The following is a 15,587-nucleotide window of genomic DNA, read 5'->3' on the forward strand; positions in this document are numbered from 1 at the left end:
GAGCTGGCATGGACTAAACCTGTGGCAACAAGGCAAACCTGCTTTCAATTGCAAAATAATAGGAGAAACAAATAATTGGTTTAGATTTTTGGCTGGCAGGTTGACCTGTTCTGAGTGGCATTTGATAAAAAAAAAAAAAGTCCTGATGAAAAGGTGATGCTGGTCCTGACAATGGGAGTCATTTGTATTTTGGAAGAACATCACCATAGAGACCCTCTTTAAGAACTTCTGTGTTTAGTTGTAGAGCAAATATATCCCCAGAAAACTGCAGCTCCATCTTTTATCCCTTTTTGGTTTTCTGATTGCTGAACTTTGAACAATGTGAAGTAAAGAGCAGTGCATGTATATTCTGAATATAAGCAGCTGCAAGGTGAACAAAAGGTGGGATAAAAAGGTGAATGCACAAGTGAACAATTGGATATTGTTCACTGAGGAATGTAAGTCCTTTAAGCATAACTTGTGAAAACAAAGCCCAGACAGACACTGTTCTGTACCAAATTAATGCCTTTTGGTGTCTGCTTTCTTGTTTCACTCATCTGCAGTCAGGGAGGGTTTCCGAGTACATTTTTCCACATCAGACAAGAAAATGAGAACTTTGATTTCTTCCCTGTATGGAAATACACTGAGTGGGTTTTGAATGTTTCTTTGTTAACAGAGGCTTTATAGAAACCTTGATACAATTGTTTTCTTGTTGGTTGCAGCAGCACACTATGGAAACTTCCTGCACTTGGTAATTGTGCTCCCTATTGCTCTGCTGCTCATCCTTGGGGGATTGCTGATAATGCTCTACGTCTTCAACAAAAAGAGGTGAGTTTTATGTGCTCAAACGTGCAGGAGGGGAATTGTTTATTTTCAAATCTGTGCCCATGGAGTGAGTTAGAAATTAAAAAGAGAAATGGCATTCAGAGGAGTTAAGAGGCTGAAGTAGATTGTCTCTTGTTGGAAAAGGAGGTGGTTTAGAGTTACCAGCATCTGGCTGCTGCTGCTGGAGATATGAAGAGGCTTTTTATTGCAGTATCATGTCTGAGTGGGAAGAGGAAGGCTTGTGAGGAACATAGCAGTGGGGCAATGATGGCACACACTGGACCTGTATAATCAGAAGATTTGACTGAAGTATGGGTCAGTTCCATATGAATGAAAGTTCCATTTAAGTTAATCTGATTTTTTTTCGAATTCTAGAGGGCTTTTTGCAGTCTTTACATCCACTTAAAAATTATATCCTGGCCAGGAGCAGTCACAGGGACTGTCCTGTTAATTTGTTTTCCTTAGTTTTGTTTTCTGTAACTAGTGATTTGTTTTTTTAATCTCATTGAAATACGTAACAGGAACTTAACAGAAGTCAGTATAAATGTTCAGTCTTGCAACTTTCTAGTTCTGGTGTTTTTTAATTACTCTCACATTAATTATGCTCACTGAGTATCCCAGGATTTCCAGCCCCAATTCACTGGTAGCACTGCAGACAGGGGTACCAGTTCTGCTCAAGCTCTCCAGAAAAGCTTTGTCTCTGGTGGTTACAATACCTACTTTTCCTTTCTTAGGCCCTCCTAGGTGAAATGCCTGATGATTTTTCCTCCTTCAAAGTGTTGTTTTAGCACAGGAATGTTTTCTCTATGAGCCTGCCTGCCTCCTGCAAAAGCTCTCAAAGTGCATTTATTACATGTCTTATTCTGAAAATCACCCCAGTAAAATTGGGAGGTGTGGCATTGTGTGGTTCTAAAACAAAATCATAGAAACACTTAGGAAATAGTTGAATGGAATCTCCCACTAAAAGGAATCTTTTGCTAAAAAACTTCTCTCCCACAGCAGAGTTGATGATGTTAAAGTGCATTCTCAGCCATGGTTCCCCTGGTTGTATAAAAATATAGCTGCCCTTCTTTAAGGAAGTTTACCCAGCAGCTAAAAGTACCTTGTGTTTACATTTTCCTGGTGCTGATTTGGTATAGGGAAGACTCCAGAGTTCCTGGGAAGCTGTTCTGGACTGTGTTCCCATTGATTATGGGAGGTAGATAAGATCTCAGTTTGCCGCCTTTGTCTGAAAAACTCCACATGCAGTAAATAATATTGTGTGGTTGAGCAAACAGTGGAAAAGCTGCAGAAGAGATGGTCTGAAACATAGTCAGATTTAAAGATTAAAAACTAAAACCCAATGTTTCTACAGGAACAGTGACAGACTGGGCAATGGAGTGCTTTATGCTTCTGTGAACCCTGAGTACTTCAGTGCCTCAGATGGTGAGTGTGACCTTAACTTGTGATGCTTTACTGTTGTATGTTCTGTTGGTGACTTTGAAAGGTATGGAACTCTAAAAGACATGTTGCAAAACCACTTTCTCTGTTTTATTAGCACACCCATGCAATCCACAATTGTTAATATGTAAATGCCCCTTGTCTATTGAAACTGGGGAGTTTTTGAATTGTTTTCCCATAGTTTTATCCACCTGAGGCAATTTTGAATCCACCAGTTTCACTTTCAGATTATCATCTACTCTTCCAGTGACGTTTTCACTGGAATGAAGCAAGAATGAATGAATTTGTGGTCTTTCATGTTTGCCCTTTTAAGCTCTGTTTTGCCCCATTGAAACAAACCCACTGCTTGAAGAAATCAGAACATGGGACAAATTTCCTTGCGGCCTCAGTTCTTCTGTTTATGGCTTAGTTTGGTGCTGCTGTTGTAGAATTCTTGCTGGAACAGTGTTTCCAAAAGCCCCTAGGAGACTAATGGTTTTATCCAGAGTGGCAGCAGACTATTTTACTGTTATTTTTTATAGCAACACCACTAGGGTTAAAGGTCTGTCAGTGTTCATGCTATAATCCTCTATTTTCATCCTGTCATTTCACCCATGCAGAGCATGTGACACAAGTGTCCCCTCCTTTGGTGACTGATAGGCAGCAGCATCAGTGAGTGCTTGGATGTCATCTTGCCTGAGGCAGTCCTGCCTCCTGGCAGTCACCTTCTGAGAGCTCTCTTCTGCCTCAGATCAAAGACCTGCAGCAGCAGCAGCAAGTTCTGCCTTTGCTGGTGCAATGGTGTGTGCAGAGGATCAGAACAGTGCCATGCAAAGAGCTGCTGGATCAGAGCCTGCTTCCCTCTAGTCATAAAATCAGTGTGTTAATAGGGAATACTGCAGACACCGAACTGATATAGATGATCAAGTATGTTTGATGCTGTCTGGGAGAATTAGGAGAGCAAGGATTCCAAGAAAAGATTTAACCCAAAGCATTGATTTGAGCCTCTTCCCACCCTGGTTTCGTGCTTTGAAGTCCTTTATTTTTATCCCAATATGTCAGTACTGTAGTGAGGCTGCTTCAAGTCCATCTTACACCTTTCTTTCACATTTATTTGCATTCCATCATCCCCCTGCCTCTGTATGGGAAAGACCTTGGACTGTTTGCACACCTGGTGCAAGGTCTCAGCATTCTGTGTGGGGTTTGGAGACCAAAAGTGCTGCTGTGGTGGGGCAGGGAGCGATGTCACCACGGGCAGCAGTGCAACATCAGTGTGTTCTCTCTCCCCTCAGTGTATGTCCCAGATGAATGGGAGGTGCCTCGGGACAAGATCACCATGTGCAGGGAGCTTGGGCAAGGCTCCTTTGGCATGGTGTACGAGGGAATAGCCAAGGGAGTGGTGAAGGATGAGCCAGAGACCAGGGTGGCCATCAAGACGGTCAATGAGTCGGCGAGCATGCGCGAGAGGATCGAGTTCCTGAACGAGGCCTCAGTGATGAAGGAGTTCAATTGTCACCATGTGGTGAGTCCTGAAGATGTGACGAGGCTGGGAGTCATCCAGTCCTGGTGCTGATTGACACAAAGCTGTTCTGGGCACGTCTGCCCTGACTCAAGTGGGAATTTGGGATTTTAGCTTCAGCTCTGCGCAGATTTGTAATATTGTTGTGAAACCCCAGTCTGAAAGTGGAACCAAATCTACATTCAGACCTTTCCCACAGGTTCCCACAGGGCTACAAATCAACATGAATAAATGATAATTAGCTATACTTGTACTGAACATTTGTTTTCCCTCTGCCAGGTTCGGCTGCTTGGTGTTGTTTCTCAGGGCCAGCCTACGCTGGTTATCATGGAGCTGATGACACGTGGGGACCTCAAAAGTTATCTGAGATCATTGAGGCCAGACACAGAGGTGAGTCAGGAGTTGCTGGATGTTTATTTCTTCAGTTTGAATCATCTTGGACAAGACAGCCTCACGTTGGAATCAGCAGGCAATTAGCCTTTCCTGCCCTTCTCCTTCAGTCTAAGGACAAAACATGAGCTGTTCTGTGATGTCCAACAGCTCTTTCACAAGGCAGCCCAGGGTGCCACATGAAATAAGTCCCTTCTTGTGCCACTGAGTCCTCTTTTCCAGATTTGCATTAGATCTCTTGTCTGATCTACTTTCTCATCAAGATGTTACAAAAATTGGCTGCTTTAAGAACACGAGCTAGGATAGTTGTTTCATGTTGTGTGTGCTGCCTGTTGCCCCTGCTGGAAAGGAAACATCTGCCATCTTAGCTCCTATGCAAACTCTCATGCATAGGCCATCAGTCTTAGAGCTAAAATTGTCACATATGATGCAGGGTCTGAGGTTAAAGATGATACACAGGTCATGTGCCACTGAAAGTACAGCAGCCTATGTAGAAAATGAGCTCAGCAGCTTTTGCCCTTGATCTAGAAATTCTGATGCGAATAAATTAGAGGAACAGAACACGAGAACAATTTGTGCACAAGATAATGAAAGGGGTCTGTTAATTGCTTGATCTTCCCCATCTTGTTCAGAACAACCCAGGCCAGGCACCCCCAACTCTGAAGAAGATGATCCAGATGGCAGGAGAGATCGCTGACGGCATGGCTTATCTCAATGCCAACAAGTTCGTGCACAGGGACCTTGCAGCCAGGAACTGCATGGTGGCAGAGGACTTCACTGTCAAGATTGGAGGTGAGCTGTCCTGACTCTTACACAGATCATAGAATCACCCTGGAAAATCAGTGTCTTAAAAGGCTTTTAATTTTCTCTGTTTCTAAACTGAGCTCTAGTTAAAATGTTTGCAGAATTCAATATGTTCCTTGTGAAGACTTGCTGTGATTTAAGACCTGTGAGCAGTTAACACTGAGTTGAAACCTCTGGAATACCTCTGCTTGCTGTTGTTCCAGTGAGGCAATGTTGGTTTAAAAAGAGCTAGTGAGGCAGTGGTTTAGATGCAGGTACTGCAGACATCTGGGTGAATGGTGTAGTTCCCACTGGTGTGTCATTCACCTCTGTGTTAATGCACAAAAATAATTCCACCTCCTGTTTATTGATTCAAGAATGAGAATTTTAGGATTATTTTAAATTGTATCTGAGTTGGAAGTGGAATGACTTCAGCTGGGTGCTTTCCAGTCCAAACTGGAGTTCTGCTTCCCAGACAGCTGAATGGCTTTTCTTCTGCTCTGCTGTTAGATCACCAGTTTTTTTTTTTCCTTTCACCATCCCTCCAAAATAGTGTCAGATGAGTTTTTTCAGTCTTCTCTCCAGAGAGAGTGATTTTAAGCTGTTGGCTGTTTTTGAGTTGTGCATATTAAAATAACGTGTATAGCAACAGCCTTCTGCTGTAGGAAACTAATTCTTTTTCTCTGAGCTTAACTCAGCTATTTTGATAATTTGTGTAAGTAATCCTGTCATTTGGGAGAAAGAAAAAATGATTTCATTTTGAGTCAGTTAATTAGGAAATAAGATCTTTTGGGGATTTTGTGTATTTTCTGCAGGTTCGTGGGAAGTCAGCCTAAATCCTTCCCATTCCAGTTTTCTCCTCCTGCCCCCATCAGCTGGTTTCACAATTCTTTAAAATGCAGATATGGTGCACTTCTTCCCTTTAACATGTTCATGGTTACCCCAAAAGCATTTAGTAAATGTGCTGCATTGCTCTTGTTTATGTACCAGCATTGAAAATCCCCTCATGCAGAAACAGTTTAGGAGCATCTTGGCTGGAACACGCCAACTCAGACTGTTCAGATCTCAGAGGAAGAGCTTTATGCCACACTACCCTGTGCTCACTGTGTGTCTGTTTCTTATTTGCATTACATTTTGAAAGAATCTTCCGTTCAGCTGGGATAAAGTCACCCTGGTGTGTGGGAGTGATGGAGGAGCTGCACAGATGGGCTTTTTAGTCATAATCACTGAGGGTAGTGGTGTCCCTGGAACGCAGGGAATGCTGTGGCTGGTCACTCATCACAGGCTGGTGATAGCTGAGAGAGCTGGAGGAGTTCTCTACACTTTTCCTGGGGAAAAAGAAGGGGCAGTTACAGGTCTGTGGTGGTAAAATGGATTTTGCCCTCTGTGTGAGCATACAGCATTTGATATCAGTCAGAGGACTGATGACCTCTGATTTATTAACTTTCTGGTTGGTGTGTGAGGATGCAGTCAGTGGTTTCAATAGGCAAGTCTGAGACCCAGCAGATCTGTCTCAGGCTGATTGTACAGAAAAAGCCACTGGAATAAATCTGAGGTACAGTCAAGGGGATGAATATTTTTAGATGAGAGTCTTGCAAATGCTTATGAATTTACAGCTAAGCATGGATATAACTGGAAGTATGTCTTTAATACTTGTGTGTGTTAATCAAAAATGCATAGCATAGTCCTCTGCAGCACTTGAAATGGGATATTGTACAGAAACTGGGAATTACCTTTGGAAATAGGAAAAAGAAGACCAAGAGAAGTAGTTCCTTCAACATGGGAGATTCTTCAATTAAACAGAATAGTTTTAAGTACTAAAGGAGCTCCTTACACTCCTTAAAAAGAAACAAAAATCACTGAATTCGGGGAACAATTAGTGTATTATATGACCTTCAGAAGACTCATCACACTGCAAAGCTTGAGCATAAATGCTGGAACTTTTCACATTTCTATATTTAAACCATTCAGACTTGTCATTCCTGAGGTCAGTGGCACAAACTTCTGTTGGTGCTGTTGGGAGGGAAGGTCACCAGCCCTGAGGCAGCAGCTGAAGTGTCTGCAAAGTCAAGTGTCGTGGGAACACTGCAGATTCCTCACACCCAAGTGTGATTCTCTGGCTTGTAGGAAGGGGAAAATGCTCATCATTTCCTCATGCAGACTCAAAGTGTTTCTACCTTGTAGATTTTGGCATGACAAGAGATATCTACGAGACAGATTATTACCGGAAAGGAGGGAAGGGTTTGCTGCCTGTCCGCTGGATGTCCCCGGAGTCGCTGAAAGATGGAGTCTTCACAACGCACTCCGACGTCTGGTAACAAAAAAGGGGCTCTGAAAAACTGCTTTAACCCCCTTCTTTCTAGCCTCTCTTCTTGTTTTAGTAGACTTAACTAAGTGTATTACTTCTCCTATTCGTTCAAAGGTAACTCTCTTTTTCCACTGTGAAACATTCTGCTTTCTAGCTCATGTTTCAGCAAGAACTCGGGAGGTTAAATTTTCCTCACAGGGAGAGCAGAATTAAATGGATTTCCAAAACTGGAGGTGGCAGCATGTTTCCTGCTGTCTGTTGTAAAATCAGTTGAGCAGTGAAAAACATTACCTTCACCTGGAAGAGCAAGTTGTCATTTTTTAAATTGCCCTCCTTCAAGAAGAGCATTAAAAGTTGCCAAGAATATAGAAAGGTTCATAGTGCTGACCTGCTTTTCCATCAAAACCTTCTGTGTAAATATCTCCACTTGCCCCCAGATGGGTTGTGTACATTTGCAGGCTTTTTTTGGGATTTCTCCCTTGTGCATATCCCTCTCCATTTGGAGCTTTGTTTGCTTGTTTGATATACTGCAAGATGCAGAAACAGGGTTTTCTTTCAAAGCACAGTGCATGCTTGCTGTATCTGTGCAGTTATTAATAGAGGTGTGTACTTAGGAGAAGTAATCCCCTGGAACAATTCCCCACACACCCCCCAGCTTTTGGAGATAGGTAGGGAGGACTTGGCAGAAGATGGTTGTGTACTGGCAAAACCTCTCCTCTGTCTTTTATGGTTTCTCTGCCTTCCTAACAAGATGTTTTTATTGCTGATCTGTTACAGAATTGGCAGCTGATTGCCTCCAAATGTCTAAAAGTCAGTAGGAATGGTGTTTTAGGAGTAAACTGCATTTTCCTTGAGCAGCTTGAGGAGTTTGGAGTCAGTGGTCTATAGTTCACAGCACCAGCTCTGAACAAAATGTTTCTAAGAGGAATTCAAGTGAAAAAGCAAAGCACCAGAATGATGCTTAAATTTTATTTTACATATGGCTAGTGACTTACTTTTGAATCCAGTAACCCTCAGACTTGGAAGCAGATGAAAACAACCACGTTGAGTTGAAGGGAAGCCCTGCATCAGCCATTTATCTGATGGAGCAGTGCAGGCATGCTTTTGGCAATCCCCTCAGTAAAAGAATTTTGGGACTTGTAATGGCTTCACAAAGCAGACAGAAATTTGGACTATATCACTAGAAAATCCCCAGATGCAGAACTGACCGAGCCTGGAGTGAAGAGCTGGCAGAGCTGCCTGTTCTTACCACACAACAGGAATTTTCAGGTCCAGCCGTTGCCTCTGAAGGGTTTGGCAGTGGCTCAGGGTCTGCAGTGTTGATGTCCCATGCGTGTTTCACATGTGCTTTCCTTTATTCTGGGACTGCTAAATGATGTTATTCTTTAAACATAACTCAAATTCCAAACAAAAAAATCTCACGTGGGATGCCAAATCAAGCGTCAGAAGTAAATTAGTGCTGTGGTTGTTGCAGGAAGTACATGAGTGCTTCCCTAACGAGGAAGAGAGGAGGTCTAGATTGAATATTGGAAAGAATTTCTTCCCTGGGAGGGTGGGGAGGCTCTGGCACAGGTTGCCCAGAGAAGCTGTGGCTGCTCCATCCCTGGAAGAGTCCAAAGCCAGATTGGACAGAGCTTGGAGCAACCTGGGGATAGTGGAAGGTGTCCCTGTCCAGGGCAGGGAGCTTGAACAAGATGAGCTTTAAGGTCCTTTCTGGCCCAAGTCATCCCGGGATTCCATGATTTGGCATTTGTTGGTCCATCAGCCCAAAGCAGCATTGTGCAAACAATATTGCAGTTAATCAGTGGGACAGTCTGAGTGAAAATCCTGGCCTGGAAGGTAGTTTACTCATCACAGGGTTGGAAAACTGAAGAGAAGGAACAGTAAAATCTTGACAGATTTTTACTTGAAAGCATAGATAGAAAAGATTGTTTTATGGAGAGGAGGCCCACAGCACTCGTGGGTATTCCAGACAGTTCCTCCTTGGAATGGTTTGGCATCTTAATTGCTAGAAGTGATTTACTCTGAAATTTGGTTCACAGGGGTGTACTTTTCATGGACACAACATGAGAAATTTGCTGTTTGTTTAGGACATGTATCCACAGCTACAGAGAAATTTCAATCTAAATTCCAAATGTAGTGGAGCCTGACTTAACACTGTCATGAAATACTGTCTATTTACTTGATCTGCTTATGGCTAAAAGGATCATTCCTTCTCAGTAACTTTTACACCAGGCACTATACATTGGATGTCTCTCCATGCCATGAAAATTTTCCTGAATCCTTCTATTGGTTCAGATTTGAAGTTGCTCTGGGTAAACCATGGAGCTTTGCTGTTTTGAGGGTCATTTATTTGCATCAAACAGTAAACAAAAGGTTGAGATAGTTTTTCCTGCCTTTCTGGTCAGATATTATGACATGCAGTTCCATATTCTTCGAGATCAGTTTTAGAAGCCAAGATGTCAAAAAGACAAAACCCTGTTGAGTGGTCAGAGTCCAGGATTTATAAGCTGTAAGGTGAAATGGCAACTGCAGGAAGAGCGTCTGGAGGTTTGAAGGGTGGAGCTTTATTTTAGCAATTCATTCTTTTATTGCTTTTCAGGCTGAAGAATGAGGTAATTAGACAGGGCTGGTTTTGTTGTAGTTAGGGAAGGAGGACATTTTAAAATTAATGTAATACTATTCAGGGTGAGGGTGGATTTCTATAAATAAGTCCTCCACAACTTGCATTCTTTCAGGGCTGGTAGTTGTCTGGAAGGAGCAACCTGAGTTGATTTGTTAGGATAATCTGACGAGTAGGTGTGCAAGACTTGTCCTCATTATCCCTGCGGTGATCAAAGGAGCTTCAAAGGCACCCAAATGTTGAGCTGACCCCCTGTCCCTCCCTCCCCTGAAAGGAAAACAATTGCAAGGCAGTTTGTGGCTTCTGGCTCCAGATGCAAACCAGTTGAGATCCCAGGGATAGCTGAAAGATAAAACCACTGGGCCATAACTGGCTAATGACACTGAACTCCTGTTTTCATAACACCTTCCCAGTGGAACTGCGTGTTTTTCACTCAGCTTGACTCAGCATTTCACCACACAAGTCAGACAGCATCGAGATTTTCCTTCTTTGCCCAGCAGCTCTAAAAGTAGATGACTCTTCAGTGCAGGGCAGACAATTTGAGCTGTGTCTGCTCAATAAACTAATTTTAAATGGAGATATTTTTAGAAAGTGTCAATAGTTGCGTCCAAACTACCCAATTACATAACTATGCTTATCTTCCTTCACCAGTAATCAATTCCTATTATTAGACAAACTGCTTTTTTCACTTCTGCTGTCCTTTGTAGTTATCTGGAAGGAGCTGCAAGCTCTCTTTCAAGAAGATAGTTACACACATGTTGCCAAGGGGTAACTGGGTTTTTCTCACTTTTCTCACCGGAGTAGAGGTGTTTGAAGTCAGCAGTCTCTTGAGGGAGGTGTTGTGACTGTCACCACAGGCACGTGGTTTTTGAGCAACTGCAATTCTTTGGTAAAAGAAAATACCCATGGACACCTAGAGAACACCCCAGGGCACCACCACTCAGCATGCTGTAAGAAACACACTGCTGTGGAGATGTCTGTGAGGCCTAAAGCTGTGCTCTGTGCTGCAGGTCCTTCGGCGTGGTGCTGTGGGAGATCGCGACGCTGGCCGAGCAGCCCTACCAGGGCATGACCAACGAGCAGGTGCTGCGCTTCGTCATGGAAGGAGGGCTGCTGGAAAAGCCTGACAATTGTCCCGACATGCTGTAAGTGCCACCACTGCCCTGAGGGCACAGCTGGGTCCTCCTGAGCTCTGCTCTTCAAAGCTCCCACAGGAGGGGCTGTCAGAGGGTGACGGTGGGAAGAGCTGCTCACACAGTCTCTGAAAATCCAGTATTTTATGGTAGTGAGACATTCCAGAAAACAACTTTGCTTGTGGCCACAATCTCACCTTGGGCTATCTGTCTCCTCCAATAAGGAGCCAACACCCACTCTTGGTGTTCCTGAATAAAATTAGACTTAATAAAAATGTCACTTAATAAGTGACATTTGCTACTTCAGGAGGCCCTGTGCCTAAATCATCTGCTTAAAGTAATTCTGTTGAGCAAAAAGAGAAAAAAACATGGGGCAACCTGAACTGTGTAATGTGTGTAAACACTGGAATTTGACTTTATAGTTTAGCATGCAGATTAATCAATGTATCTGAAGCTGGGTTGGATCTTCTGTTTCAGTCACAGCACTCATCCCATTGAGAGAAACAAATCCCCCCTGCTAACAGTTTCCTTCCCTTCAAGGTTTTCCACAGAAAAACCTCTCCCTGCCCCAGGACCGACCCAAAGCCTTGCAGCAGCAGAGGGTGTGCAGTGCAGCAGCTTCAGTTTTTAGCTTTACATTGCTGAAATACTTCTGCTGGCCTTTGTGTACAGCAGTTTCAGTTGTTCAGACTTTAGTGCTTTGATATACTTCCCAAACTGACTTTTGGGAAGGAAATACTGCGTCTTGCAGTTATTGAAATTTGTTGGAGGCACACAGAAGGGATACAATCACTTAAGGGCCTCAGCTGCTTGGGATTCTTAGGAAAATAGCTTTTTTGGCTGGAGCCTGGCTGTGGTTTCAGATGACAGGCAGTGTTGTTTTGTTGTTTGAGGGGGGTGGGTGGTATATGCAGGGGGAGGTGTAGCTGCCATGTGATTCCTGGGTTTCACATTCCTTGCCTTTCACGATGCTGTGGAGAATTCCTGGCAGTCGGATTGACTGGACATTGTTTAATATGGTCAGAGCTGTGTAATGGGGGTGGCACAAATGGGGAAGATCGGGGATGTGACAGGTTCAGCTCCCTGAGTTCACGGGAAAAAGCACCTCTGCAGTGAGAACAAAGTCACCGGGGAGAGATCCAGCATCAGAATTTCCCCTCTAACCTGGGGGGTGTGTGGTATGAGCAGGGCTGGCAGGGGAGTCATGGCCACAAGTTCTCTCCACTGCAGCCCACCCAGTTCTCCTTCCTCCCCCTCCTCAGGGAATCTCCTCTGCTCCAGGGCTGTTGCTGCTGGATGAATCCACTTTCAAGGTCCTGGCTTGTGAGCTGGGAGAACTTGGTTAAAGTCTGGCAGAGCAAATCTTTGCACCAGTGTGTAACAGCCAAGGCCTTTCTTGTGCTGCTTCTCATGAAGAAGCTGTTCACACATTGGTTCTGGCCAGCAGGATTCAGCCTGACAGTGCAGAGGTGCAGAATGAAAAAAAAATAAAAATCTGCTTTTGAGTTGAACTGCTTCACTCCATCAGAAAAGGAATGAAGCTGAACTCAGACCTAAGGCACAACCACTTTAGTGGTGATTTTTTGGTTTGCTTTTTTTAGAGATAGAGTTGAGTGTAAAACATCCTGGCTTTATCCCAGATTTAAAACAAACAAACAAACAAACAAAAAGAATGTACTGACCTTATTGTGACTTGCTTTTGCTCTCTTTCAGCTTGTTTTGTCTTTGTTTTAGTACAGACACCCAAATCTGCTGAAATTCAAATAGGCAGCAGTAGGAATAACAGTAGGGAGCTCCAGGATAACCTTCACCTTTGTTCCCTGTACACGCACTTGGCATTCACAAAACCTATTTTGTGTTCTGTGGTGTTTTTTTCTTGGCATGTTTTAATTTCTTTCCCTGCCCAGGATGCTGTGACAGTGCTGTGCCACACTCAGTGACCTCCCCACTGCTCCCAGCCCTCACCCACACGCTGTTGCTGCTGGCAGGAGCTGAGACCTTGGTCCATAGGCACAGCTCCTCTCCAGGGCCCAGGAACCTCCTTCTCAGCTGGGGACCTGCAGGAAATTAGGACATGGGCAGAAGAGTGTTTCTAACAGTTTCCAAGAGCCCTGAAATTGTATATGGATCTTACCCTTCATCCTAGCATGTTCCAGGCCACTGCTTTCTCCAGTGCTTCATTAAACCCTTTGTAAAACAAGGGATCCTCTTTTTTCTGGAGGTTGCTAAAAGATTGTGTTTAAAGACAGGTTTCTTGGCATGCCTGTGCTAGTGGCAGGTATTTTTTAGGCAGCACAACGTCTTGGTGGTGGAGACTGGTCTGTGACACTTTAGTATTGACTCCCAATATTAACTCAAGATGTCCCAAAAGCAAAGCCAACTGCTGCAGGGAGGTCACAGTACTTGGGCTTGGTGCTGCCTGGAAGCAGGTGAGAAGGGGAGCTCTGTGCTGCTGTGTCTCACATGGTGGCTACAGATGGACAGGTACTTTGTTTCTGAAATCACTTGGACTTGGAAGCAACATAAATTGTGATCAGAACATCAGTGGATCTGTCTGTGGAGAGAGGGGAGTGTGCTGACAGAGAGAAACCCCCAGAAGAGGTGGAGGAGGTAACTGCTGTGGGGAAGCATAGATGAGAACAGGGAGAAGAATCTTGCTGCCACCAAATCTGCTATTTTTAGCCGTGCGGGTGATGTGATGTTGACACAGCCCTGCACCTTCCAGCCACAGAGCAGAGGCTCCCCTAAGCATCTTGTGTTTCCCCCATGAATTCTGCATGGTGCAGGCAGCCTTGGGCACTCCATGCCTCCATCCCTGCCATGCTGGGTGTGCCTGGCAGTGCCTGTGCTCCCCTGGCAGCAGTGGGTCAGGAGCTGCAGAGGTTCTGTTCTGCAGTGTGGCTGTGTTGGGTGCTTGGGCAAAGAGGGATTTTACAGGGGGCTGTCCTGTGGCTCAGAGGTGGTGAATCCCTGTGAAAGGGCGAAGCACAAAGGGAAGGATATTTCTGGAGGCTCTTTACTCTTGCACAGGGTGAAACAAGCCTCAGTTGTGTTTATGCTACACCCTCTTGGCATAGTTCGCGTGGCTTTGCAGACAGAACCATGCAATAAGACAGATGGTTCAGTAAGACAGTGCCAGGAGAAGCTTTGCTGTTTTTCTCCTCTTCCTGTGCACTCAGTGATGTTTTTATGTCCTCCCATTGTTATGGCACTGCTCATCAGGTGACGGCTGCGTGGCACCGAGCTTTGGTACAGCTGAAGCTCTCAGACAGTGCGTTCCCATGGGGCTTTTAAAAGTTGTGGAGGCTGGAATTCCACTCTGTTTTTGAAGCAGGATTGCTTCCCCCACATGCATTGTAGATGACTAGACTATTTATGCAGTGCTGATTTCCCTTTGTTCCTGCTTAGAACCCAAGGTCTGCTCTGCAGAGGCACTGGCAGCGCACGGCACCAGCAGGGAGGAGAGGTCCTTTTGCTTTTCCCCACCAAATCAAGTGTGCTGCAAAGCATAAATGGAATGCAGTTTCTATAGGAACTTTCCATTTTCTGTTTTTTTGGTCTCAGTGCAAAACAGGACTCAGTTTCTGCTCAGTTCCTTGAGCAAAAGATGCACAGAGGGATGCTGGCTATTCCCCTATCCCATCATGGTGCCTCCAGCTCCCTGGAGCTCACTTGCCACCAGTCAGGAACGTACTTTATAAATCTGCTCAGGTTGTATTAACAGCCTGTAAATTCCTCCATTGTCTATTGGAAAGCTTTTTATTTTGTTTAAGATAATGTAAACAAGGTCTGCGAACACACAGAGTTAAAAAGGAAAAAAAAAATCCTTTTATGGGAACTCTGTAGGGTTTTTAAATCTGGAATGGCTTAAAAGAAACATCACATGTCCTTGTTTGTGCTGATGTCACATGCATTACTCTGCTGCTTGTGGTATCTCCTTAGCATTGCCCTTAGGCCTCGGGGCTCAGTGCCAGTGAATATCCAGAGTTCCTGGCTCCAGCCAAGCTTCTATTCAGGGACACAGCAGTCAGCTGGAAGGGAAACAGCAATGAAGTAACAGAAATGGATTTTATATATTTATGTCTCAAGCTTTCCTCCCTGCTTGTGGGTGAGGGTACGGTGCAGTTTTATAGTCTGGCTTCGCTTTTGCTCTGAAAAGCTTTTTACAGACTCAAAAACAAGCAGGAGTTGGGCTCTGTTTACGTGTCTACGTGCAGTTACAATGCAGCATTGAGTACCCAGGGAGTTCTCCCAGCACAGACTGGTTTTGCCAGCTCTTGTTGGGTGTCACAAGGCCATTCTCAGGTGGCTGACGTTTGTTCACGCGGAGCGCTGCCAGGGGAGCTCTGGCAGGAATATTGGGCACTTTAGATGCACTTCAGTGAGGATTGCTTTGGTTTGGTTGAAGCACTCAGCAGTGTTTGCAGCCCAAACATAGCCACTTGCCCTCTCTGCTGGTTCACATCAGCTGAGAACACAGTGGACATGCAACAGTATTTCCCAATTTCTCCAGTTTCTGGGGAGGGGCTTTCTCTGCTGTGGGTTTGTTTCAGGCCAGGGCTCCTGCACTCTCCAGACCCACCATGGGCTGCAGAGCCCAGGGCTTTC

General features: G+C 44.5%; 1 protein-coding gene across 3 annotated transcripts in view; it reads left to right on the forward strand.

Annotated features, from left to right (window-relative positions):
• IGF1R (insulin like growth factor 1 receptor) overlaps positions 1–15,587 on the forward strand; it is a 170,874-nt gene that overhangs the window by 146,282 nt on the left and 9,005 nt on the right. For 2 of the 3 annotated variants that reach the window (XM_085070373.1, XM_085070375.1), the window contains 7 exons: positions 702–807; positions 2,159–2,229; positions 3,516–3,745; positions 4,022–4,132; positions 4,765–4,924; positions 7,100–7,229; positions 10,857–10,991. In XM_085070373.1, the coding sequence (XP_084926499.1) occupies positions 702–807; positions 2,159–2,229; positions 3,516–3,745; positions 4,022–4,132; positions 4,765–4,924; positions 7,100–7,229; positions 10,857–10,991 (943 nt within the window). The remainder of the gene's footprint in view (positions 1–701; positions 808–2,158; positions 2,230–3,515; positions 3,746–4,021; positions 4,133–4,764; positions 4,925–7,099; positions 7,230–10,856; positions 10,992–15,587) is intronic. The other variant, XM_085070374.1, reaches the window with a different exon arrangement.

Source organism: Lichenostomus cassidix, chromosome 10 (genome assembly GCF_008360975.1).
Source record: "Lichenostomus cassidix isolate B80296 chromosome 10, HeHo_3.0, whole genome shotgun sequence".
Taxonomy (NCBI): domain Eukaryota; kingdom Metazoa; phylum Chordata; class Aves; order Passeriformes; family Meliphagidae; genus Lichenostomus; species Lichenostomus cassidix.